This window comes from Diadema antillarum, unplaced genomic scaffold (genome assembly GCF_040938485.1).
Source record: "Diadema antillarum isolate AM-2024a unplaced genomic scaffold, OU_Dant_1.0 seq00002115_RagTag, whole genome shotgun sequence".
NCBI classification, from domain to species: domain Eukaryota; kingdom Metazoa; phylum Echinodermata; class Echinoidea; order Diadematoida; family Diadematidae; genus Diadema; species Diadema antillarum.
In genome coordinates this window covers 232,675-258,797 of record NW_027272756.1, presented here as the reverse complement: position 1 = coordinate 258,797, position 26,123 = coordinate 232,675, and the positions used below count along the sequence as shown (strand labels likewise).

The window sequence follows — 26,123 nt, the reverse complement described above, 5'->3', positions numbered from 1 at the left end:
ACACATTTGACCACTATGGTACGTAGATGTGCATACTTACTCTTTCGTCATTGTTGATCAATGCATTGCCATGGTAACAGCATAGTTTGAATGAAAATCGTACGAAAATATTGTGGATTCAGTTAACTCCCTCAGTCTTAGAGCATTTGACTTGAAATTTGGCACACATGACCACTATAGTATATAGATGTACAAACTTAATCTTCGTCAGTGGTGAGCAATGCGTTGCCATGGTAACACCTTTTTTTAACCAAAAAACATACAAAAATATTGTGGATTCAGCTAACTTCCTTTAGTCTTCGAGCATTTAGCTAGAAATTTGGCACACATGACCACTGTGGTACATAGATGTGTAAACGTAATCTTTCGTCAGTGTTGATCAATGTGTTGCCATGGTAATGGCATATTTTGAATGAAAATCATACAAAAATATTTGGGATGCAGTTAACTCCCTCACTCTTTGAGCATTTGGCTTGAAATTTGGCACATGCAACCACTATAGCATATAGATGTGCAAACTTAATCTTTTGTCAGTGATGAACAATGCGTTGCCATGGTAACAGCATCTTTTCTCTAAAATGCATACAAAAATATTGTGGATTCAGGTAACTACCTCAGTCTTTGAGCATTTGGCTTGAAATTTGGCACATGTGACCACTATAGTACGTAGATGAGCATACATAGTCTTTCGTCATTGTTGATCAATGTGTTGCCATGGTAACAGTATATTTTGAATGAAAATCATGCAAAAATATTGTGGATTCAGTTAGCTCCCTCAGTCTTTGAGCATTTGGCTTGAAATTTGGCACATGCAACCACTATAGCATATAGATGTTCAAACTTAATCTGTCATTATTGTTGACCAATGCGTTGCCATGGTAACAACATTTTTTCACCAAAAAGCATGTGGATTCAGCCAACTCCCTCAGTCTTTGAGCATTTAGCTTGAAATTTGGCACACCTGACCACTATGGTATGTAGATGTGCAAACTTAACCTTTTGTCATTGTTTATCATTGTGTTGCCATGGTAACAGCATAGTTTGAATGAAAATCATATAAAAATATTGTGGATTCAGGTAACTCCCTCAGTCTTTGAGCATTTGGCTTGAAATTTGGCACATGCAACCATTATAGTACAGAGGTATGCAAACATCATATTTCATCATTGTTGAACAATGTGTTGCCATGGTAACAGTGCATTTTGGATGAAAAGCATACAAACATTTCAATTAGATCCTAACTCTTTCTCTTTAGAGCATTTTGGCTTCAAATTTGGCACATGTTACCTCTACATTACCTAGATGTGCAAAAAATCTTTTGTCACTGTGGGAAATGTGTTGCCATGGTAACAGTACAATGTATATTTTGAATGAAAATGATACACTAATATTGTGAATTCAACTAAGCCCCTCATCCTTTTAGCACTTTGCTTGAAATTTGGCACATGTGACGGCTATGATATATAGTTGTGCAAACTTCATTTTTTTCTTAATGTCCAACATTGTGTTGCCATGGTTACACAAGTTTTGATAAAAACCATAGAAATCGTCAGCTTATTTATCTTGCTCACTCAGTTTTTGAGCACTTGCCTTGAGATATGAGACATTTGACTAACAGTGAGCAATACATTTATTCACTGTTGAATAGTGCATTGCCATGGTATTTTTTTTCATTGAAAAGTAAAAAAAAAAATCCTGGTTGAGCTAATTCCCTCAGTTGTGGGTGGGGGTATATTAATCACAATGAGTGATAGTTCTAGTTTCAGTTGTGTTGTATCGTTTATTAACTACTAATAAAAAGAACAAATTGTCTTCTTCGCAAGGATCTCGTCATACCGAGTTTCACTGTATTTATTTTCGCGTGGCGTTCGGTGCTGCGAACTTCGGTTTACTGCCTTATTTTCGTCGTTCTTCATACCTCTCATTTGGTAGGATTTCTTTGATTGATATTACTTTATTCCTTCTCTTTATATTTTGTAAGTATCTAAAAGTATTCAAACTTTTCACATTTTCGTAACAGTGATTTCACCGCTTCGCTGCCATATTTTCGAAGGAAGTTTGATCGCACCCACTTCGGTGTGCTGTGTGTTATTTTTGTAGTTATTGTGGTGTCAGGGAGGTTGTTGGGATTTCGTAATTTGTTCGCTAGCCTTAGGTGTTTATCTTGAAGTGATAATGGTTGTCGTGTTTCTCAATGTAATAGGAATAGGGCTAAATGATTCTGAGTGATGGTGATTATAATTAGGGCCTACTGATGCTGGTGTAAAAGACAACATGCTGCGAATGCTGAGCATACGTGTATAGAAGTCCTTCGTCTTATTTCATGTCTCCCTCTTTTACTCTATTTCCCCTCCAATGAATGATGAAAATGAAAATTATATACACGTCTACATCACAACAAAAGAACCACGTGCTAGCAACCTTCGTAAAGTTAGATCTAATTGTTGATTGACAGCAAAGAATAAGGGGAAATCGACAACAAATAGAAGCAAAAAGATTGTATGCAGTTTCTTCGGATCGAAGGCGCTTGACAATCTTCCCCCCTTGCGGAAATTTCCACAAAACCAGGTGCCAGACGCAGGTTCCAGACGAAAGAATGCGCACACTATATAGAATTCTGTTGATAAATAGAATGTAAATACCCTGGAAATATCGATCGAAGAACTAGCACGAGAGTAGAATTAAAGGAATCATTACAAGGATCATGATTCTATTAATTTAGTCTTTCTTTTGGCCCATAGTAGAAACATCAAACAGTCGATCATAGTCCGGGATAATAGTGTATGCTTGATTATTTTAGATGTTCCTGAACTTTAGAAAGGGATTGATTAATCACTCTTTTTATGGAATCATCCGACATTTGTTTTAGCATTGTAAAGAGCCGAAAGTCACCGTTATTCATTTCAGTAGAAGCAATCATCCAACATTTACCAAGTATTTTAGCACCTTACGGAGCCGAATGTTATACCCGCATTAATCATTTTCGAATGTAAAAGCAAACAACCGACATTCATTTTAGCATCTTACAGAGCAGAATGCTATCCTTATTCAGTTCCGAATGTGAAAGCAAACATCCATTATTTATTTTAGCGTCTGAGCTGATTGATACCATTAATCATTTCCAAACGTAAAAGCAACAATCTGTTATTCATTTCAGCATACGGAGCAGAATATCACCATTATTCATTTTCAAATTTAAAAGCAGACATCCGACATTATTTTATTTTATTATCATATGGAGCCAAATGTTACTGCTGCCCGCTTCCGAAAGTGAAATGAATCATCTGACAATTATTTTAGCATCGTACAGAGCCAAATGTTACTGCTATTCACTTCCAAACGTTAAAGCAGTCATCTGACATCTATTTTGGCATCTTCCGGAGCCGAATCTTATTGCTATTTACTTTCGAAAGTGAAGCAAACATCCGACATTTATTTAATCATCGTACGGAGTTAGATATTATTGTTATTCATTTCCGAACATCAAAGGGATCATTCTACATTTATTTTAGCCTCTTCCGGAGCTGAATGTTATTGCTATTTATACTTTCGAACATAAAAGCAAACATCCGGCATTTATTTCATCATCGTACGGAGTTGAATATTATTGTTATTCATTTCTGAATGTCAAAGAGGTCATCCGACATTTATTTTAGCATCTTACAGAGCCGATTGTTACCGCTGTTCATTTCCAAAAGTAAAGGCAAACATCCGAAAAAAAAGGAGGTTAGAACGTACGAAATAACAAAAAAATACGAATTTTAGAGCTGCTGTGTACAGTACTAATTTGTGCTTCCAAACATTGGCAGCTTTGCATACTGGATCACTCGCACATGGCTCGATCTGCGGTCTGCTGCTCCGCCGTGGAATCGGTAATATACTCAGTAATAGACAGCGTGCGATGCGGGTACGTCGCACACGATCGATGATCTTGCCGTTAAAAGCAAGCACCGAGCAAGTTACTGTCGAGAATGCGTTCAAAGGAAACAGCAAAAAATATATATATATGTTTGGTTTTTTTTAATGGGAAATTTACGCTTGGCACAAAATTGGTTGCCACAATTTACGTGTGTCGCGCCCGCCATGCGTAAAACGCCTGGCGAGGACGCAGGCGCCGTTAATTCTTCCTGTTGTTCGAAGTATAATGTCACGACTCAACCCAATCACCACATCATGACAATCAAAATGTTCCGCTCCATTCCTGGCAGATTGCACCCAAACCATCACAACAATGTTGCAAAAGACCACGATTGGGAAGCCACGTCTTGATCTGAGAGCGATAACTTGCTGCGGACCTCTTTATTGGTATTAGCCTTGTTCAAGGCGCATCACATCTCCCCCCTTAAGACGGGAAGTTATGGAAGAACTTTCCAGTCAAACTGCAAACAGTCGTTACAAACATGTTCCGAGACACAATACATAAAAATGCACAGTTGTGTGTTCATACACTAAAGTGGATTCTTCACATAAACAAGCTCAGACTTATGAGCCTTATTAAAACCTTTCTTGAGCGTAGGCTAACTGTCTAAATATAGACCCACTACCTGCTCGGAACAAGCATGTGCGTATACGCGCAAAACTTTATAACCACAACATTCCTTGTTTTCTTTTCTTCTTCTTTTTTCTGCTTGGTCATAAATCATGAAGCATGTATTCTCTTTAGCTTTCCTGAAATGCTTTTGAATATCAAATGGCCAAACATTTCAACACCTAGTCGAAGTCTAAGAAATGCTGCTGGTTCAAAACAAAATACACTGTATATGTACACTGTACTTGTAACATTAAACAATATGCCATAAGTATGAACAGATCAAACTTCTATCTTAGCTTGATGTGCATATGCTTGAAAAAAAAAACTGCTACACATATCACTGAATAACCTGCATACACTAGCTAATAATCATGCAGTTTGCATAATGAACTTCACACATTTTTGTTGTGATTATTGTGTATGTCACCGATAATAGAAGTAATCTTCCATTCACTATACTTATTAACCATTTTTACATGGTGAGCTTATAGCAATCTGACCTTTGATGAAAACTGACATAACAATGCGTTCAGCTCAACTGTTTGGTCTAACAAACATCTTTACATTTCTAATTTCTTGACACTTCTGTTCAAGTACTGTAAAGCCTTGTTCGTCAAGACAATAAATGCATGTACAGTAAGTACACTAGAGTACAGCAAAACAATGCAATTATGAACACCTGCAATACTCTCTGTTTCTGAAACAAGATATCACATGAATATAACCTGGTTATGTCTGTACACCTGAATGGTCTCATGAACCTTACACATTCACAACATCATGAATATCATTCATAGTGTCATAATTTCACTCAATCGATATCTATGCTATGGAAAATGTGTATAATTGGTCAACTCTGTGATACCACAAATATTTCAACTCTTGCAAATTAAGCATTTGAAAAGATGCAACAACAGCTTTTGTGTGTTTGTGTGTGCTTTCTGCAAACAGCAATGCAACTTAATTTGCAGTTCCAATTAATACCATGTCTACATTATACACTGTATCAAAATATGCTGTATTACTGAAAACCCTTTTCTTCAGCACATAAAGCATAAAACATAGCAAAACTCATGCTATATCACTGGAAATGATTTTGCCCTGTTTTGGTGCAAAAATCATGACAATTTGAAAAACATGCTGCTTTTCCCATGCAGACAAGAACAAATTATGAATACAAATTAAAACAGTGTACACAATGTTTGTGTCATCATTTCAAAACAAAAACACTCTTTCTTTGACATGAGAAATATCCTTCTCTTACAATAACATGGAAACACATTTCTTTTGTCTGGTATTGTTCGTGCTTCCAAGTCATCACCAGTCTGTTATCTCTGGACATTAAGCACATCTGTGTCCTTTTGTCCCATCCGTGGAAATACGCGTACTTCTATCTTATCCACGGGACAAAGCGTCTGCAATGACATTGTCTTTTCCGCGTACGTGCTGTATCACGAGGTTGTACTCCTGTAGCACTAGCGCCCATCTGGTTAGGCGTCCATTTTTGTTCCTCATTCGCGACAGGAACACAAGCGGATTGTGGTCTGTGTACACCAGCACTGGATACTTTGTAGTGTTCAGGTACACGTCAAAATGACGAAGAGCCATGACGAGCGCTAACGTCTCCTTCTCGACAGTGGAGTACCGTCGCTGATGTTTGTTGAATTTTCTGGACATGTACGCGACGGGATGGTCAACTCCGTTGTCGTCCTTCTGCATCAGGGCTCCTCCTCCTCCTGTGTCACTCGCGTCCACCATAAGAATGAACTGCTTGTCGAAGTTCGGCGCTGCAAGAACTGGAGAACTCGCTAGCATTGCCTTCAGCCGGTTGAAAGCGACTTGACAGTCATCTGACCAGTCGAACTGCGAGTCTTTCCGCAACATGTTGGTGAGCGGTGTTGCAGCATCAGCGAAATTATGGCAGAACTTCTGATAATAGCCAGTCATGCCCAGAAATCGTCTCAGTTCTCGCTTACTCTGTGGGCGGGGAAAGTTCAGGATCGTCTCCACCTTTGCTTCAACAGGCTTGACGGAACCATGTCCCACAATATGACCCAGGAACACGACTTTTGCTCGGGCGAACTCACATTTCCTCAAGTTCACAGTAAGGTTGGCACTGGTCAAGCGGTCAAACAGTGCTCTGACTCTCAGAAGGTGGTCCTCCCATGTATGGCTGTACACTATGATGTCGTCGAGATACGCCTCGCATCCCACCAAGCCAGACGTGACGGTGTTGATGAGTCTCTGGAATGTAGCGGGCGCGTTCTTCATCCCAAACGGCATCACTTTGTATTGGAAGAATCCATCAGGAGTCACGAATGCAGACAGTTCTTTCGCTCTTTCACTAAGGGGAACCTGCCAGTACCCCTTCAAAAGGTCAAACTTACTGACGTATTTGGCATTCCCTACGCGATCAATACAATCATCGATGCGGGGCAAAGGGTACGAGTCTGACTTTGTTTTCGAATTGAGCAACCTGTAATCCGTACAAAAACGCAAAGAACCATCCTGCTTTGGAACCAACACACAGGGAGAACTCCATCCACTCTTACTGGGCTCAATAAGGTCATGTTCAAGCATATATTGAACTTCCTTCCTCAGAACATCCATTTTCAATGGATTCACACGATATGGGTGTTGCTTGACAGGGGAGGAGTCCCCCACATCAACATCATGCACCACCACACTGGTACGACCTGGTACATCACTGAAGAGGTGTTCATACTCATGGACTACATCCATCACCTGAGCTCTCTCTACTCCTGGAAGATGAGATAATGTGTCAGATAGATTTGCTAACACCTCAGAATTCTTCAACATCAACTGCGGAATTTCCACATCATCACTCTCACTGTCTTCACCATCCACTTCACAACCGATTCCAACTGTGGCAACAGGCTTTTCTTTAGCCTCTTCTACATTTTCAACATACTCCTTTAGCATGTTGACATGACAGAGTCTTCTCTTCTTCCTCCTATCAGGTGTCAGGATGATGTAATTGACATCACTCACCCTTTTCTCAACCACATACGGCCCTGCATATCTAGCCTTCAAGGCATCTCCTTGAAGAGGGAGCAACACAAGAACCTTAGAACCAGGCTCAAAATGCCTTTCTTTCACCTTCCGATCAAACAGTCTCTTCATGTTAGACTGAGCTGCCTTCAAATGACCTGCAGCTAGTTCACGAGTACAAGAAAGTCTATCCTTGAACTGACACACATAGTCCAATAGGTTGGACTCCGGCTCAACCAAGATCTTTTCTTGCAAGATCTTCAAGGGACCACGAACTGAGTGCCCAAAGACCAGCTCGAAAGGACTGAATCCAAGAGATTCCTGGACCGATTCTCGAACTGCAAACAAGAGGAGAGGAATACCCTCATCCCACTCTTTCTCGTGCTCACTGCAGTACACACGCATCATATTCTTCAAGGTTTGGTGAAAGCGTTCAAGAGCTCCCTGGCTCTGTGGATGGTAAGCACTTGAGTTCTTACATTCTACACCTAACTCACTCATCACCTGTTGGAAGATTTTGGATGTGAAATTAGACCCTTGGTCTGACTGCACACACTTTGGAAGTCCTACCATTGTGAAGAACTTCACAAGAGCTTTACTGACATTCTTGGCAGTAATCGTCCGTAATGGAATTGCCTCGGGGAAGCGGGTAGATGCACACATCATCGTCAGCAAATACTGATTACCCGACTTTGTCCTTGGAAGAGGACCGACACAATCCACAATGACCCGACTAAACGGTTCTTCGAAGGCTGGAATTGGCCTTAAAGGGGCAGGGGGAATCTTCTGGTTTGGCTTGCCAACTACCTGACACACATGGCAAGACCGACAAAACTCTGCAACGTCATGTCGCAAACCTGGCCAGAAGAAATATCGAAGCACCTTCTCTTGGGTTTTGTTGATCCCCAAATGACCTGCCAATGGTGCTTCATGGGCAAGAGATATAATCTCCTTCCGGTACATCTTTGGTACCACTACTTGATGAACATCTCGAAAATCCTCATCACTTGTGGCATCAGGAGGGCGCCACCTCCTCATCAAGATACCATCCCTCTTGTAAAACTTCACTGTTTCATTCACTTCCTCATCCTCAGGTACAAGTGACTGTGCAAGACGCACTATTTCAGGGTCTTTGCCCTGCAATTCAACCAGACTCTGACGAGAAATCTCTGACATTTGACCATAGTCCATATGTGCATCATCACTGCTGCTAGACTCTTCAAGTCTAGAGAAGAAAGTATCAGCCAAGATATCCTCTTGCTCCTCTTTCTCCAATTCACGAGCCATTGACCTGGTAACAGCACATGAGGGAAACACGTCAGGCATATCCTGAACCAATTTCTCTGTGGCTTCGTCAACCACGGGTGTCTTACTTGGGAGAAAGTGAGGCAAAACCTTCTCTCCAGCGATATCATTGCCGAGCAATAAGGTGACACCTTCGACTGGCAATGTAGGCAAAATACCTACTACAACTGAGCCACTGACAAGATCGCTCTTCAATTCGATATTATGAAGAGGCACTCGGACACTCCCACCTTCAACTCCCCTCACAAACACTTCTGAATCCACAGAAGATTCAACCGAAAATGGCAATGTATTTGCACACAGGAGACTCTGTGATGCTCCTGTATCCCTCAAAATGTGAACCTGAACCTGCTCACTATCAGGCGTCAAACTAACACACCCTGAAGATATGAAAGGTTTGTAATTCTCTGCCACCCGTTCAAATGATGGCAGATGTTCTGTGCGAGTGATAGCAAAAGCATCTGGCAATGCTTTGGGGTTGCTAATCCCCTCTTTTTCTCGCTTCTTCTTCAACTTCCAGCAAGCTGACATCACATGTCCATCCTTCTTGCAATAGAAGCAAGCCTTGTTCGGCTTTTGATCTAGATCGGGCTTGGGAATGCTCGGAGCAACAGCTCCTTTTCTTGGCACACCCTGGCCTCCTTTCTTGCTTGAAGAAAGTTTGAAAGTACCCTTGTGGGTAAGCACATACTCATCAAGGAGGACAGCAGCTCTCCTGGCACCATTCACTTCCCTTTCCTCCAGGTACTGCCGCTGATCTGGCTGAACACACCTCTTCACCTCCTCTAACAATACCAACTCTTTCAGTTTGTGGAAATCATCAACACCAGACGACCTTAACCAATGTTCAAAATGGGTCTGCTTGTGTTGCACAAAATCAACAAATGTCTGATCATCCCGTCTCCTATAATTCCGAAACAGTTGCCTGTGGGCTTCCGGCACCAACTCGTACGCCCTTAACACGGAACTCTTCAAATTCTCATAGTCAGAACACTCTTGGATAGTGAGAGACGCATAGACCTCTTGGGCCTTCCCTACCAGCGAGCTCTGTATCAATGTCGGCCACACTTCCTTGGGCCATTCTAAACTCACAGCCACTTTTTCAAAGTGCTGGAAAAACTCTTCTACCCGGTCTTCACGAAATTTCGGCACCAATTGAGATTGCCTTAATGCATCAAATTTTGATGACTTAGCTGAACTGCCGGAAGAAGGTTCATTCGATTTTGCATCGATTAACTTGATTTCGAGTTCTATTTTCTTTGCCTCGACTTCCAGCTGCTTCATCCGAAGCTGGATCTCAATTTTCTTCAATTCACTTTCTGCAGGGGTTACCAAAGGTGTGATAATTTCATTATCATCTGTCCCTGCTTCATCCTCTGACAAAGAGGCAGGCCAAATACCAGTATTGGTAAAAAACTCAGAAATTGTGTCCTTGATCTCTGCTTTTCGATCCGATGTTTTGATCGGGATTTCTAAAATTTGAGCAACTTCCACCAGTTCTGCCTTCCTCAGGTTATTAAAACCTTCCTGAGTGGGTTCATCAACAAAGCTCTGCACGACATCAGCCATTGTGGGAATATCAAAATCAAAACTTGCAAGAAGTCACAAATCCTCACAAAACTACAAAGCCTTAACCAAAGAAATGCACTGCATATGAGTACACATGTACGCATGAACCCAGTCATACAAGCAGAACAGGCAAAAATTTTCTACGATAAGCAGAAAACATCAAAATCCCTAAGCCTTCGAATCAGGCATACAATCAGAACACCACGACATGACATTAGCATGTGATCTAAGGTCATAAAATGAGTATACACACTCACTACAAACGACCACATAGCACGATTGTGCAAACCAAGGAAAATATATTAAAGCCTTTAACCGAGGCTAATCTTCCAGAAAATTCGGCGTGACCCGTAGCCAATGTGTACGCAAGCCCCCACACATACACATCCAGCATACGCACACTCACAAACTGCACTAGCCCTACACACGACGCGCTAGACCGACCGTCTGCGACTACAAAACACGTGCGAGCCCAATGCGCAATACCCACGCTATGCACTATATACGCACACAACTGAACGTGAGAATCCTCACCCAAATCGGTCTACACAAGACCTTCATGCAAAAACGACAAACGTTCAAAACGTGAGAATCCTCACCAAAATCTGCACTAGGCCTTCACACAAAATGTAGCCTATACAACTACTAACACAGTCAATGACTGCCAAAGCCTACGCAGCATAAATGTTATACGTACACAACGTGCACAACCAAACGTGAAAATCTTCACCAAAACGCATGTGGCCTGTCAAAACCAACATGCAAACAATGCAGGCCCAATACATAAGCCTGTCATCGACGCTATACACTTGTCTACATACTAAAAACAAACGTGTACAGCCAAACGTGAGAGTCCTCACCAAAACGCATGAGGCCTAACAGAACCTACATGCAAGCAGGTACATAGGCCCGATACGACATGAGCCTATACACCATCGACGCTATACACTACGTACTTACAGCACACGTGTACAACCAGACGTGAGAGTCCTCACCACAATCCGCATGGAACATGCGAAAGAAAACGGCTTGTCTGTTCATTTTCCCGGACAAAGTCCCAATTTGTCACGACTCAACCCAATCACCACATCATGACAATCAAAATGTTCCGCTCCATTCCTGGCAGATCGCACCCAAACCATCACAACAATGTTGCAAAAGACCACGATTGGGAAGCCATGTCTTGATCAGAGAGCGATAACTTGCTGCGGACCTCTTTATTGGTATTAGCCTTGTTCAAGGCGCATCACAATAAGTATCATATTACAACCACAGGTCACTGTGAGATACAGTTGAACCTCTCGTATCCGGACAAGTCGGGACCGGGGCTCATCCGGATAAGGGATTTGGCCGGATACGGGAGACTCAATGCTGTATACATGTACATATACATACACCATATATGCCAAGTTAAAAAAAAAATATGAGTGAGATTTTCATGACTCGGCATCTCGGCGTGCGAATGTGCGCGCGAGTGAGGGTGTGGGAGGGGTTTTCCCTCTGTGGCCTCCCACTGTAGGGAGCTTTTTCAATTTTTAGCTCTTAATGGTGCAATCAGATGCATACTTCAGTGACTATTTTTTACTTATTTTGAAAGACAAAAGGGAAATATACCTTCATTTGCAACTATCACTTTAATCTTTTGAGCTATGCTCATTATTATAGTCCCAAGTTGCAGACTTCACCCGATGCGTGAGAAAAATGGGTGCCATGCGTGAGATCGTGAGATGGCCCCTAAATACTTGAGTCTCACGCAGAATGCGTGAGACTCGGTAGCTCTGATACACATGTACTGATGTAGCCCATTGTAGTATCACATGTAGTAATGTGTATACTGCAACCTTCTCATTTTTACACTCAGTAACAGACCCCAAAATAGAGGTCCGTGTTTGCAAGAATGAAATCATTTTCTTTTATAAATTCTTGGGATGATTTACCTAAATAGTTATTAAGAAATGTATCAAGTAGATCTTGAAAATAAACAGTATGAGTCGACGAAACTACGCTTCAAAATTCGATCATCACGGCTCGGCAAAGTCGACTGTAGGTCGCCATTGTTAGATGGTCTCCCTCTCTCTCTTTGGGTGTGTACTGTGTGTGAACAATTTTTGAGTGTTCAATATCATTCGTTGCTCAGCCAATGACTCGAAACAATGCATGTCTATCTAGTCATATCGACGGCTGTGTATGGACCTATATGTGGCAATGCGATATGAGAGGGCTCGAGCGCATAATCTGTCCATGTTCTTGCGATGATTTGGGGAGTTTGGGGATGTTAAAATGTCTGAAGGTAAGCCATTTGGAAGGAAATTTGATGTAATGAATGTTAATCGTGTTGGAAGTAATATGTAATTCATGTTCGTTTGTGTATGAGTTCTAAAGGAGTTGGGAATCCCCCTTTCCTCCCATAATTATTTTAAAAAATCACAGCGAGATTGCGTCCGTATAATAGAGAGATCCGGATAAAGGGAGGCCGGATAAGAGAGGTTCAACTGTAGCTACATTCAGATCAATTGCGGTGTTCGCTGCTGTGCTACCATGTGTTTTGTACATCGTGCTGCAGCTGTACCTAGTACACAGAATACGTTACGGTGAGCGTTTGGTGCATTATTTGAATTTTAACGGCTAACAACCTTCAAATATCACAGAAATGTTATAGATTTACAATAGTCTTGTCATTTTGGTGGAATATATCATGTTCTGTGCTATTTGGGATGGAATGCAAAAGGGAAGGGCCATCTTTAATGGAAATATATATTGTCCCGATCAGGCCACCAGATTTCATTGTCGGGCCACCAAAAGAAAAAGTTTGTGTTGAGCCTTGTATAAATTATGTGGATTACCAGATTTTGCTGATTGTAGATAGTTGTTTAGGTACTCTTAACTGTTCTGTGTGTGTGTGTGTGCCTGTTACTGAAGAATATTTCTCCAGTTACTTGTAATATAAGCATTTTCCTGTCTCATTTGTTCTCTTTTTGTTGGTAGCAATCACACATAGTATCACATGGTAAATACATTTATGTCTTCATTCTCTTGACAAAGGTATTGCCACTGTCATTAGTCTTTGTTGGTATGATCACCTTCAACAACCTGTGTCTGAAGAATGTGGGAGTCGCATTCTACAATGTTGGCCGGTCATTAACAACTGTCTTCAATGTGGTAAGTGTACTGGATTTGTTTTCGTTCTCTTTAAAGGGATGGCTAGCAACTGATCAGTGGGAATGCTGGGGGATGATTGTTCCAATTCTTGTGGGATTCATTTAAGAGTACATTATATATCTATTGTTGTGTGAAAATTGTTTGCTTCAGAATGGTCTCATATTCAAGTAATGTGCAGTTTCATGTTTCCAGGTTAGCATGCCTGTACAGTGACGGGGCATTAAACTGCACATTACTTGAATATGAGACCATTCTGAAGCAAACAATTTTCACACAACAGTAGATGTATAATGTACTCTTAAATGAATCCCACAAGAATTGTAGAACAATCATCCCCCAGCATTCCCACTGGTTCCCACTGATCAGTTACTAGCCATACCCTTTAAGGTTAGTGCCATTTGAAATGCTGTCAGTTAAATGTAATCTATAATGATCACAAGTCAGCTTCATGTGTCCATTCAGAATTCTTTCATGTTTGATTTATTCCTCTGCACTGAGAGGATGCCTGCAGCAGTATGTTGTCCTTCTGTCTATATGCCTCAGACCTTATTAACAGAATTTAGGGGCAATTCCACGCCAAAGTGGACATGACATCTAAAATTTCAAATTCATATTTCCCCACGCAATTTTGGTATCAAATGAAAGCTTAAAGTTTGAATTTTATGGATTTGAGTAAAAATGTTTAGTTTTATAACATCTTCGGGGTCAATTTTTCAATTGTTTAACTAACCTTATTAATTTTCAAAAATGCATAAATTATAATACAAATGTAGCATGGCCTGTATTCAATATTTGAGAAATAAATGTTATGAATTGTTATATTTAGAACTTAGTAAATATGAAAGAAACAGTTCATTTAATATTTTTACGGTTTCCATGATTTGTTACGCTTCAGTGACTTCCTAAAGGCAACCTTGTATTTTGTCCTTCTGTTACCACAAAAAAAGAGGTCTTTTTAATATTTTATCAAAAAGAGTGATATAAAAACCATAAAATTTTCAGTGCAAAGCAAGTTTAGATAGGCCTATAACTTGGCTCCCATCCATCCACGAAACCCCTCCTCTTTGAATAATTATAAATAAATGAAAAATGTCCTTCTGTTACCGAAGCTGGTAACGGAAGGACTTAGAGTCTGTTTTTAGCTATTTGATGTCCCTAAGATGAGAACACAAATGTGTCAAAACCTACTCTAAGTACCCTTGACTAAATTCAAATAACAAACTAGACTTGGAATTTGTCAACACTGACAAATTAGGTGATCCGATTTTTTTTTATCGATGATTCGAGTCCTGATCGCAATAGGCATGACCATACAGGTTTCATCTGTGTTTAGAGACATTGGCCGTGTGATGTTTGGATTCTCATTTAGAAAAGGGAGTCAGACCTGCCATCTATGGTACACAATTCCGTATACACTAACGAAGATACAGAATGAAGTATATTTGACCTTTGACCCCGCTTTCCACAGACATAGAGACATAGAGAAAAAATACATATGACTTTTGACCCCATTTTGCATAGACAAGATGGCATCTGAGCAAAAAGTGGTTATTTTGTGAAATGATCCTTGTAATATGGTCTTTACGTGTGCAAAATATGGGAAAGATAGGACGTGTATTCACCTAGATACATGATACATTTATGACCTTTGACCCTAATTTACATACCCAAGATGGCGTCTGATCAAGTAGTTGTTATTTTATGAAATAATGTACGTGACATGAACTAAATATTTGCAAAATATGGTGGTGATAGGGTATGTTTTACTTGAGTTATTGCAAAGAAAGTTGCAGAAAGAAAGAAATATCTCAATATATCGAAGATAAGCTTTAATTTCAACCAAGTTTTTTGACGTGATCCCGACATCGCATGAAAAAACGGAGGGCTCATATATGATAGTCCAAAGGCTCAGCTACAACATATTAAAATCTGGGAGAAATTCACCGAAGCATAAGTGAGCTAGTGCTGGATAAAGATAGTCATGTCATTTCTCATTTCCAGAAAAACTGCACTCCCATAGAGATAACACGTAAACTGGTGAAATTTGACAAGGTTACATTTAATCCATTTTTACGAGGTGATGCCGTCATCTAATCAAAATGTTGGTACACACGACTGAAAGAGCATTTCATAAGCTACAACATACTGAAATTTGGGTGAAAATCGGCAAAGGATAAGTGAGATACGCTTGAGTGACCTTGAAATTTGATGACGTCATTTTGAAAATTTACTTTTTTTATCTTATTAAGAAATTTGATATCTTTTAATCACTTTTCCAGCATTGCCAACCCATGAAATGACATGTACAACTCATCAGCTTTCAGAATATGTAAAGAAAATAGGGGGTCACCGTCCATCCTGACGAGTAAAATCGGATTAAAAATTGGCGGTTTTTTGGCATAGTTGCACTGTATATCGCCATTGACGCGCGCGCGCGGAATTTCAACTTTGACGGGCCCGTATGACGTCATATTGAGTCGGATTGACTTGAAACTTGGTAGAAATATTCCTTTAAATTTCAGACATCCGATCTGTGTGAAAAAACGGGAAATTTCTATGGCATATGAGCTGTGCATGCGTATATGCGTGCGCGCGTACGCGTCCGTCCAATTTTTTCAATGTTTCAAAAAATGCTCCAAATGGTCTGAAACGTGTGCAAAAAAATTTGAGCTCCATTGAAGTATTTAAATATTTTAACGCGCGCGTACGTGCGTGTCCTAAGGGTAGATCTGAATTTGGAGAACATGGGTAGAATGTGCTTGACTTGAAATATATGTGAAGTAAATTTCATTGAAAAATTCAATTCCATTAATGAGATATGAATGAGAATGTGTTTTCATATAATGACGTCATAGTGACGTCACGGTCGACTAATCACTATGATTTTATTAGATCTGTCGTCTTTGGGACATGATACATGTATGGTATAATGTTGACATTGATAGGAAGAGGACTTTCTGAGCTAACCTCTACACAACATTTGAGGAGAAAGAACTTTTTGTGACAACGGGAAGTTTAACACTAGACTTGGAATTTGTCAACACTGACAAATTAGGTGATCCGATCTGTTCCGAAATGTTCCGAAATCAATGATTTGAGTCCTGATCCAAATAGGCATGACCATACGGGTTTCATCTGTGTTGACGGGACATTGGCCGTGTGATGTTTGAATTCTCATAGAAAAGGGAGTCAGACCTGCCATCTTTGGTACCGAATTCCGTATACACTAACGAAGAGGCCCTAATGGGGTCTAAATTGTACATTTTCATCTTCACTTTGATATCCCATGTCTGATTTTCACCAAACTTGGTAGGTAGCATCCCAAGGGGGATAGGATCTCAATTTTGTTCAAATGGGCACCATGGCCCACCTGGAGGGCCCCCAGGGGGACCCAAACCCCTAAAATTAAGGAATCTTTAAAAATCTTCTAGAACCAGAAGTGATAGGGCTTAGATAACACTATGAGTTAGTACATTGATGACTGTAGTTTCAAGTTTATTCATGGGATTGGCGGAATCAGGGGTACCCCCCCCCCCCCTTGGGACCCAGGAGAGGGGATGGAGAGAAGTCCTACACTACAGTTGTAATAGGGCCTGAATTGTACATGTTCATCTACTTCTTGAAAACCTCATGATGAATTTTGACCAAACTTAGCAGGTAGCATCCCTAGGGGATAGAATCTCAATTCCTTCAAATGGGCACCATGTCCCTCTTGGGGGCCCCTAGGGGGCCCACCTCCCATCCCCCCCCCCCCACATTAAGGAATATTTAAAATCTTCTACTCTAGAACCAGAAATGATAAAGCATAGTTAATACCATGAGTTTGTACATTGATGACTTTAGTTCCAAGTTTGTTCATTGTAGATCCAGGGCTGTTTCCCCCCCCCCCCCCCCCCCCGCCCTGGAGTTGGGGGGGGGGGTCCATATGCAGACCTAAGTTTCCAATGTTCTCAGGTAAGAGTGTGCAAGAATGCATGGAAAGGGAAATTGCGATACTCAGGTGAGCGCGTGACCCGCGGGTCTCTTGTTCTGCTTTGCAGCCTCGCGGGCAACGTTTAGTGATCACCACCGCTGCATTCATCCCTCATTTAGTCATAAAAATGCACCAGTGTAAAGCTTTCTTCACGACAAAAACACATACTACTGTGCAACAATTTCATATACACTGGCATGGTCAAATGCATGAAACACACAGTGTGTGCATACGTACACACATACATGTACATGTAAGGATACAACGATGATACATGTACATGTAAGCAATGCACACGAAGTTGGATTACCTGTCTAAAGCGGCCACCTGTCTATAACGGCCACTTTTTCCGTCTCCCTTGGGTGGCCGCTATAGACAGGTTTGACTGTATTTTGGTGTATTACGGCGATCCAAGTTTGCGACTTTTTGTGGGTTTTTAGCTGGACAGTCACATTTCTCCTTGCAAAACTGTTCATCATTGTCATCACAATCATGTAGCTGTCTCAGCTTGCCCCTGTACGTGTAACTGCAGCCGGCTCTCCAGCCACAACAATGGCATCAGCAGCGGAGTCTTGGTTGTTTCATGGTCTAAAATCACCTAAGTATCCATCATCACTGTTTGAATTTGAGGATCATGACTCAGTATCGTCTCCTCTTTCCTCCTCTTCACTGGTTTCCACTTCTGAACTCAGATTAAGAATATTGTCTTCCATTTTCCATCAAGCAATAGTTTGGGATCAAGCTACACAGCTCGAACTGTGTAGGGAGCAAGGTGCCTGTGGTTGGTTGGCAGAGAGCATAATTAGGCTACTTATGACATCGTCGAAAACAGGCCAATATTTTGATGAAAGTAGGTGACCATTCAGTGACCCACATTTTTGCCTATCTTAGTCATGATTTCTCACTCAGGCTCCCCATTAGTAAGTAGCTGAACGTGGGAATATCTGCATCAGGTCTGAAATTTCTTGTCTAAATCTTTTAAATCTGTCACATCTGAAATAGAAAGATGGTGACATCTGAAAGTTTATGAACAGTTTTGACTCTGATGTTCAACCCTTTTCTACCATTTTGTTGATGTACTATTGCCTGTTGTTATCATACTCTTCCCTTTTAGAGCCTGTCGTACTTCATGTTAAAGCAGACAACCTCATTCCGTGCCATTCTGTGCTGTGTCATCATCATAGCAGGATTCCTTGTGGGTGTTAATGAGGAAGGATCCCTAGGTAAGCCAAGCCGAAAGTACAACTTGTATCTACTTCATATCGCTTTACTTGACTATCATCTAACATTTGCCATTCTTATGCCAATCAGAACCAACCCTAGTGACCAGGCAACTGCCCAGGGAGCCCTGTTCCTGCACTGTGTATAAGACCATGCATGTACATATGCTTCGTCTTTTTTTTTTTTCTGCAAGGGCTATGCATTTTGTATCTCCAACAACAACATAATATAAATATCCTTATTTGACCCAATTACACTGTTGCTTTTGAAATTATTATTATACCCCCACCCACACATAGTGTGTATGGAGGAAAATAAGAATTACTCTGAGGTCAGGTGGCCAGGTGGTCGGTTGGTCGGTTGGTCGGTTGCAAAACTTGTGGCTCAAACTGCTTTCTCATTTTTTTAGCAGAGTGATTTTTTTTCCAGTCAATAAAAAACATACACAAAAAGACTAAGGAATGAACTAACTCCCTCAGGTCTAGGTGGAGGTATTAATCACATTCAGTAATAGGTCTAATTAAGCCTATTCATACCCTTGAAATTCCTGTTGTCTGTATTCTTTCTCGAATTTGCTGACTAGGAATTACACTGCACTCCCTTTATAGCGAACACGGTTATAACGAAGTAAAAATTCGGGCTGTAACATTATCCACTTTATGTGTTTTTATTGTTAATTTGTTCAGCTATATCAAAATTTCGATATAACGAGAGAAAACTGCCGGTCCCGAGGACTTCGTTGTAACGGGAGTCCACTATATAAAGGCTCCATGATTGGTAGTCCTGCCACCTAAACAAGATAGCAAATCAAGCAAGTCTCACCCATTCATTCCGTTCTGGAGTGGGAGATAAGTACTAGCGCTAAAGGGGATGGAAAGAAAAGTCTGAATGAGTCCGAAATATCCAAATGTCTTCCCAACAAAATGGCAAAAACATGCCCCAAAAGAGTGCGAAGAGCAGTAAAGCTCCTGCCGACACTTCAAAATCCATAATGACCAAGTCCAAAGAGAATACCACAGTGCATGAAGCAGAGGGCAAAACTCCCACCTACACAGTCGTAGCCAGAGACGAGACCACAGGCCCTGACCTGATTCAATTCTTTTTATGCCTCCGCCACAAAGTGGTGCCGGAGGCATTATGTTTTCTTGTTATGCCTCCGCCACAAAGTGGTGCCGGAGGCATTATGTTTTCTTGTTGTCCGTCCTTCCGTCCGTCCGTAATGAATTTTGTGGACAAGGTAACTATCAAAACCTGTTGAGGTATCCTAATGAAACTTGGCTTGTATGTGTATTAGGGGGTGAAGTTGTGCCTATCAACTTTTGGGTGCACGTGCTCAAGGTCAAAGGTCAAGGTCAAATACATTAAATTTCACTATTTCCACCATATCTATGCAATGCCTGAAGATATTTTCTTGAAACTTAGTGTATACATGTATTACCCAATTTAGATTCTCTGGTGAAAGTTTGGGTCATGAGGTCAAAGGTCAAAGGTCAAAAGGTCGAGTAAAAGTATTAAAACTTCTTTTTTTCTCTGTAAATTGGAAAATTGTTCAAGGTATCTTCATGGAACATAGTATATACATGTACTGACTGGCAGTGATTATCTAGAGAATGTAGGGTTCATGGGGTCAAAGGTCAAGTGCAACACTTCAAAATTTTACCATTTCCCTCATGTTCATGCAATGCCAGCAGGATTTTTTTTTTTTTTTTACACTTGGTGTATCAGGCCTCGAATTAACCGACGGCCACCGACGGCCATGGCCGTCGGTGCCCCTCTCGTTGGCCGCAATGCCTTTTGTTTTTTGATCAAAGTTACGGCCAAAAAAAATGTGCCCTTTTTCTTGGGGCCGTGGTGCCCTTTTAGAATGAAAGTTATTGTTTATGACGTATGATATGCCCTTTCTCAAAGTCTCTTTAATAAGCTTGAACAACTTTCCTGATCTCAAATATCATACCTTCAGTTCACTCGCGTCCCGATATATCTGATTCAAACTCAAGTATCTTTCCGAGATACGAGACGACGTGTACGTACATGTACGCCCGACCAGCTTTTACCGTCCCGACTGCCTCCGCAGCGCAGCGGCCGCGAGTATGTACTAGCTAGGCAGCGCATATTCAGATAGAGTAGTAAAGAGTGAACTCCAAGTTCACCAAGAAAAAAGAAAAATCCCACGATGCCAGGGTGCCAGACTGGGGAATGGGGAGGGGTGGAGAGAGAGAGACCAATCAACAGAAGAAACCGCGCGTACTGGCACATTCTTGGAGGTCATGAACTGTCTGTCACAGACTATAAATCATAGCAATCTACATGCGCGCAAATTCCTTTGCCTTTGTGGTTTTGCCAGCCAGCTGTCAGAATGTGCTTTGAAGTTTCATGGCAGCCTGGCTGGCCTGAAAGGGTGTCGAATTTCAATCAATACCTACTGTTGTTTTATTCCTGTTTTAAAAAATGTCGTTTCACCTGATAGAAACGCGGAGATAGGGAATGTGTTACAGCTGTAGGGAAGAGGTTTTTGTTGTGTGTTGCACTTTGTGTGTGTGTGTGTGTGTGTGTGTGTGTGTGTGTGTGTTTGTTTTTCTCGGTTTGTTTTTCTTCTTTCTTTTTTCATAAACACCAAACATGCCCTTTCCAATGTGGCCTTGGTGCCCCTCTGACTGACTTAAGTGCCCTGGCCTCTTGGAAAAAGTGCCCTTTTCTAAATGGCCTTGCCCCTCCAAAATCCTATTTCGAGGCCTGGTGTATGCATGTGTAACCTAATAGAAATTCTCTGGAGAGTTCTTTTTTTCCTTTTCTTTTTTTGCCTCAAAGGTCAAAAGGTCAAAGATCAAGTGAAAGTGCTGAACAACTTTTTCCTCCATATCTCGGAAGTGGCTCAATTTATCATGAAACTTACTGCATATTTATGCATGTTCTACCTGAAAGTGATTATCTTATGAATTTTAGGGTCAAAGGCCAGATGAACATGGCAACAATTTACTATTCAGTACAGAAATTGCACTTTTTCTCCATGCCCGTACCATGAAAATTACTTAATGCATAAATGTATGAATGGGTCAAAGTCAAGTTAAAGTCCTTAAATCCCCAAATACATGCTCTCCTATTCATCCAATTAAACCAAGGTCAAGGAAGGTGAACATTCAACACATTTGTGACAACCTTGTCATTTCAATATTTTGCCAGTTTTGTGAAGATGTAGTCACACATTGTCCACCTGTACTATCTAGACCTATTAGGAGAATCATGCATTATTGCGGAGGCATACCAGTCGCCATAGCGACATTTCTAGTTCATAGTAGTTTGAGCTGCTGGATAAGTTTTTATTCCATCACTTTAAACTCTTTGTCTGTAGAGTATGGCAAATTGTGGTGTCCAGTAAGATTTCTAAAATGGTACATACACAAATCTGAGGCTTTGATTTGATTTGATTTGATTTATTTATTCTCTGTATGCCATTTTTTTCAAATACATCAATTTTCTGCAATTTCATTAACAAAGTACAAAATACCGGTAGTATACTTTATACAATTTTCATCATTTTCATCAATTATGCAATACATCTGTAGTATAATTACATGAGTAACATGTTAATAATTTGCATACAGAACGATTGCCAATAATAAGCACAACGCTTGACTGTTTGGCAACCGATAACAAATAACATTATAGTGAAGAAAAACAAGAGGGTCCAACATGATGCTCGTGGAATACGGGTTAGGGAGAGGGAGAGAGAGAGAGAGAGAGAGAGAGAAGAAGAAGAAGAAAGGAAGGGGAGGAGATGATAAAAACCTCCGGATACTAGTCTATCGCCAGATCAACTCGACATACCTCTATACCTAGACACATACATACATGCACATACTGTATTTATACTAATAAATTACAGTGATGTATTCACATAATAAGTGTTGCTTTTGTCTTGTAAAAGTTACATTGAATGAGAAAGAGAGAAAAAGAGAAGAAGACAAAAAGCAATCATCTACATACACAGCATAAATTTCTACGTGCCCTTTCAGGGCATGACGTTATAGTGAACCATGATTCGCCCGACATAACATGAATTATGAACAACAGAGAGGGAATGAATCCCAGTGGATCAGAGGAGGACAGTATACTGCAGGTGCATCCGCACGTGCAGAGACTCGGAGAGAAAGAAACATAATAGATACAACAATGAACAAAGAATGAGTCATCAAGTGTTTCTACAGAAGGTATCACCGGTACTGTGAAATCAACATTTTCTTTACTGCTTTTTTAAATGAATGAATAGACTTAATGTTACGTAATTCAAGTGGAAGTCTATTCCAGATATCTGGGCCAGTATGTCTTACTGATTTGTGTGCTAGGAGTGTTTTAGGGTTACTCAAGTGTACATCCATTGCTTGCCTTGTAGGATAAGAATGGATTTCTGAGTTCAGCTGGAACATATCAATAAATGAAGAGGGTAATAAGTCAGTATTAAAGCGGAACATCAAAAGTGCATTTTGTAAAGTGTGGATGTCGTTCACCTTTAAGATCTTAAAGCAGAAGAAAAGGGGATCCGTGTGATCATTATAACCAGCATTTGCACATATACGAATAACTTTCTTTTGCAATTTTAATATATTTTATTTTATTCAGCTCTGACCAATTATTACTCGGTGTCAGCTCTCCTTACGGGGCAACTTTCCCAGATACTATCTTATGATGGATAGTTCAGGCTAGTAAATCTAGCGGAGAAATTGCCATACCTCTCACCCTCAATCCATGCCCATGATGTTACAGGTATCAGACTCAGCATTAGGGTGCAATTACTCTGCGATGAGCACCATCCTCACCAGGCGTTTTACTCAAGGCGGGGTGTAAATTGTAGCTGCCAATTTTGCGCCATGCCTCAGTTTTTTGTTTCTTCCCCCTTAAAAAATATTTTTTGCGGCTTCCTTCGAACGCGTTATCGACAGTGGCTTGCTGGGCGCTCGAGGTATGCGGTTTTTAGCTCACCTGAGCCAAAGTCTCAGATGAGCTATTGCGATCCTTCGTCCGGCGTCCGGCGTGCGTAAAATTTTTACATTTTCATCTTCTTTATGAAAACCCCGTGACCGATTTTCATCAAACTTGGCAGGTAGCATCCCTTGGGGGTTAGGAACTCAATTTGTTAAAATGGGCACCATGCCCCACCCAGGGGGCCCCCAGGGGGGCCCAAACCCCCAAAAATTAAGGAATCTGTAAAAATCTTCTTCTCTAGAACCAGAAGTGATAGAGCTAAGTTAATACTATGAGTTAGTACATTGAGGACTGTAGTTTCAAGTTTGTTCATGGCAGAATCAGGGGTACCCCCCTTGGGACCCAGGGGAGGGGGGCCAGGAGGGGTCCTAATGGGGCCTAAATTGTACATTTTTATCTTCTTCTTTAGAACACCATGACCCATTTTCACAAAACTTGGCAGGTAGCATCCCTAAGGGGTTAGGATCTCAATTTATTAAAATGGGCACCATGCCCCACCCAGGGGGCCCCCAGGAGAGCCCAAACCCCCAAAATGAAGGAATCTTTAAAAATCTTCTCTAGAATCAGAAATTATAGAGCTAAGATAATACTATGAGTGAATACATTAATGAAAACGTCATGATGGATTTTCGTCAAACTTGGCAGGTAGCATCCCTAGGGGGTCAGGATCTCAATTTATCAAAATGGGCACCATGCCCCACCCAGAGGGCCCCAGGGGGCCCCAATTTCCCCAAATAAAGGAATCTGTAAAAATTTGGGCCCTTATTGTACATTTTCATCTTCTACTTGAGAATGCCTGGTCAAATTTTGGTAGAGCTGTGAATAATTTAGATAAGTGACTGCGTGAAAGGTGAACTTGCGATACTCAGGTGAGCGCTAGACCCGCGGGTCTCTTGTTTAGGCAACTGTATTTCGGCTAGATCATCATTCGCGTGCGACGTACCTGCATCGCACGCGGGCTGTTACCCATTCCACTTTACTTGCCATATTATACCTCTTTCACCGAGATTCCGCCACACAAACTTTACATGCACTTCTCTCCAATCACTGAGAGTTGCCACTGTTACTGTATGCGCCCAATCCCTGGACCAGCAGATCGCAAAGCGAGCCATGTGTGAGTGATCCAGTAGCCAAAGCTGCCAACCTTTGGAAGCACAAATTAAAACTATGGTAGAAGGCCTACTCAGCAGTTCTAAAATTCATTTTTTTTTTTCATCAGAATTCGTATTTTTCAATCTCCTTCTTCTAGCTGTTTGCCGACATATGAGGCCAAGAGGCTCTTAAAAGAACACAAAAAACAAAAACGTCATGACATGTGGCGAAGACAGTATCGAGCTGGTCACCAGCACGAAAAAAAATTCCAAACTACGCAATGTTCAGTGTTGATTGATGAATACTTACACTTTAAAAAAAAATAAATAAGTACTGGTACATGAACCTCCAAAAGCTTGCTGCGGTTATTATGAAAGCTTCCACTATTGGTACCTTAACTCTTAATGTGCCAGGCCCAAAACCCCTAACGTGCCAGAGGTTTTTACCTAACGCCAGAACGTTTCGAAACTGGACTGACAATGAAATTTAAAACCGCCATATCTCCGAAACTATTGACTGTTTTGAATTAAGTTCTACACAACATATATCAAGAAATGTTTGCTCTTTCGTGTCATGCAGTCAGTTTGCCACAATATCTATCTGAATCTGAATTATTGCAGAAATATTTGATACATTAAAGAAATTATCAAAAATTTTTGTGTAGTATGGAAAAAGAGAGTCAGTCTTGTTTTTTCTTCAATGGAACGCTCCCTTGACTCTGTGAGAAAGTTTTAGAGCAACATTTCCTCTTTCAAATGATATAACATTGCCTTCTAGAATTGTATGATTCCAAGGACACTAGCAGTTTATTTTGTCCTAGCAATTTCTCTTTCTGCCTCAGTAATTCATTCCCAAATCTGAGTCCTTTAGTCCCAGATCCTATATTTGAAACTAAAGTAATTGTCCTGGGCCCTGGAATAGTGTCTTTTGTCCACCTGAGAAGGAAGGGCCTGCTAATCCTCCTTTTGTCTACGCAAACCGCGGGCGGGTGTACTCTATTGAAATCGGCAGGCCTTTGTCCACGCGCAATTCCTATGCTAGCGTGGGGACGATTAGTGACATTCACCAAAACAAAAGGATGAAAGACTTGACCGACGAACGAAAGCTGACCCTCTTTGAGGGACAAAATCAGCAGCTTCCCGCAGGACAGCGTCCAAGCGGAACAATGCGAGTGGAACCGCATAGACAATACACGCAGAGTCAATAGCATACACACGCGTGGTTTACCTATGAGACTTTTGATCCATACACATCTCGCATAGGGTGCGACCGCTACGGATT

General features: G+C 41.0%; 1 protein-coding gene across 1 annotated transcript in view; it reads left to right on the top strand.

The window, feature by feature from the left end:
• Positions 1-26,123, top strand: part of LOC139713977 (GDP-fucose transporter 1-like) — a 204,674-nt gene that overhangs the window by 133,818 nt on the left and 44,733 nt on the right. Inside the window, exons 4-5 of the mRNA XM_071625703.1 lie at positions 13,460-13,576; positions 18,664-18,772. Of these exons, the coding sequence (XP_071481804.1) occupies positions 13,460-13,576; positions 18,664-18,772 (226 nt within the window). The remainder of the gene's footprint in view (positions 1-13,459; positions 13,577-18,663; positions 18,773-26,123) is intronic.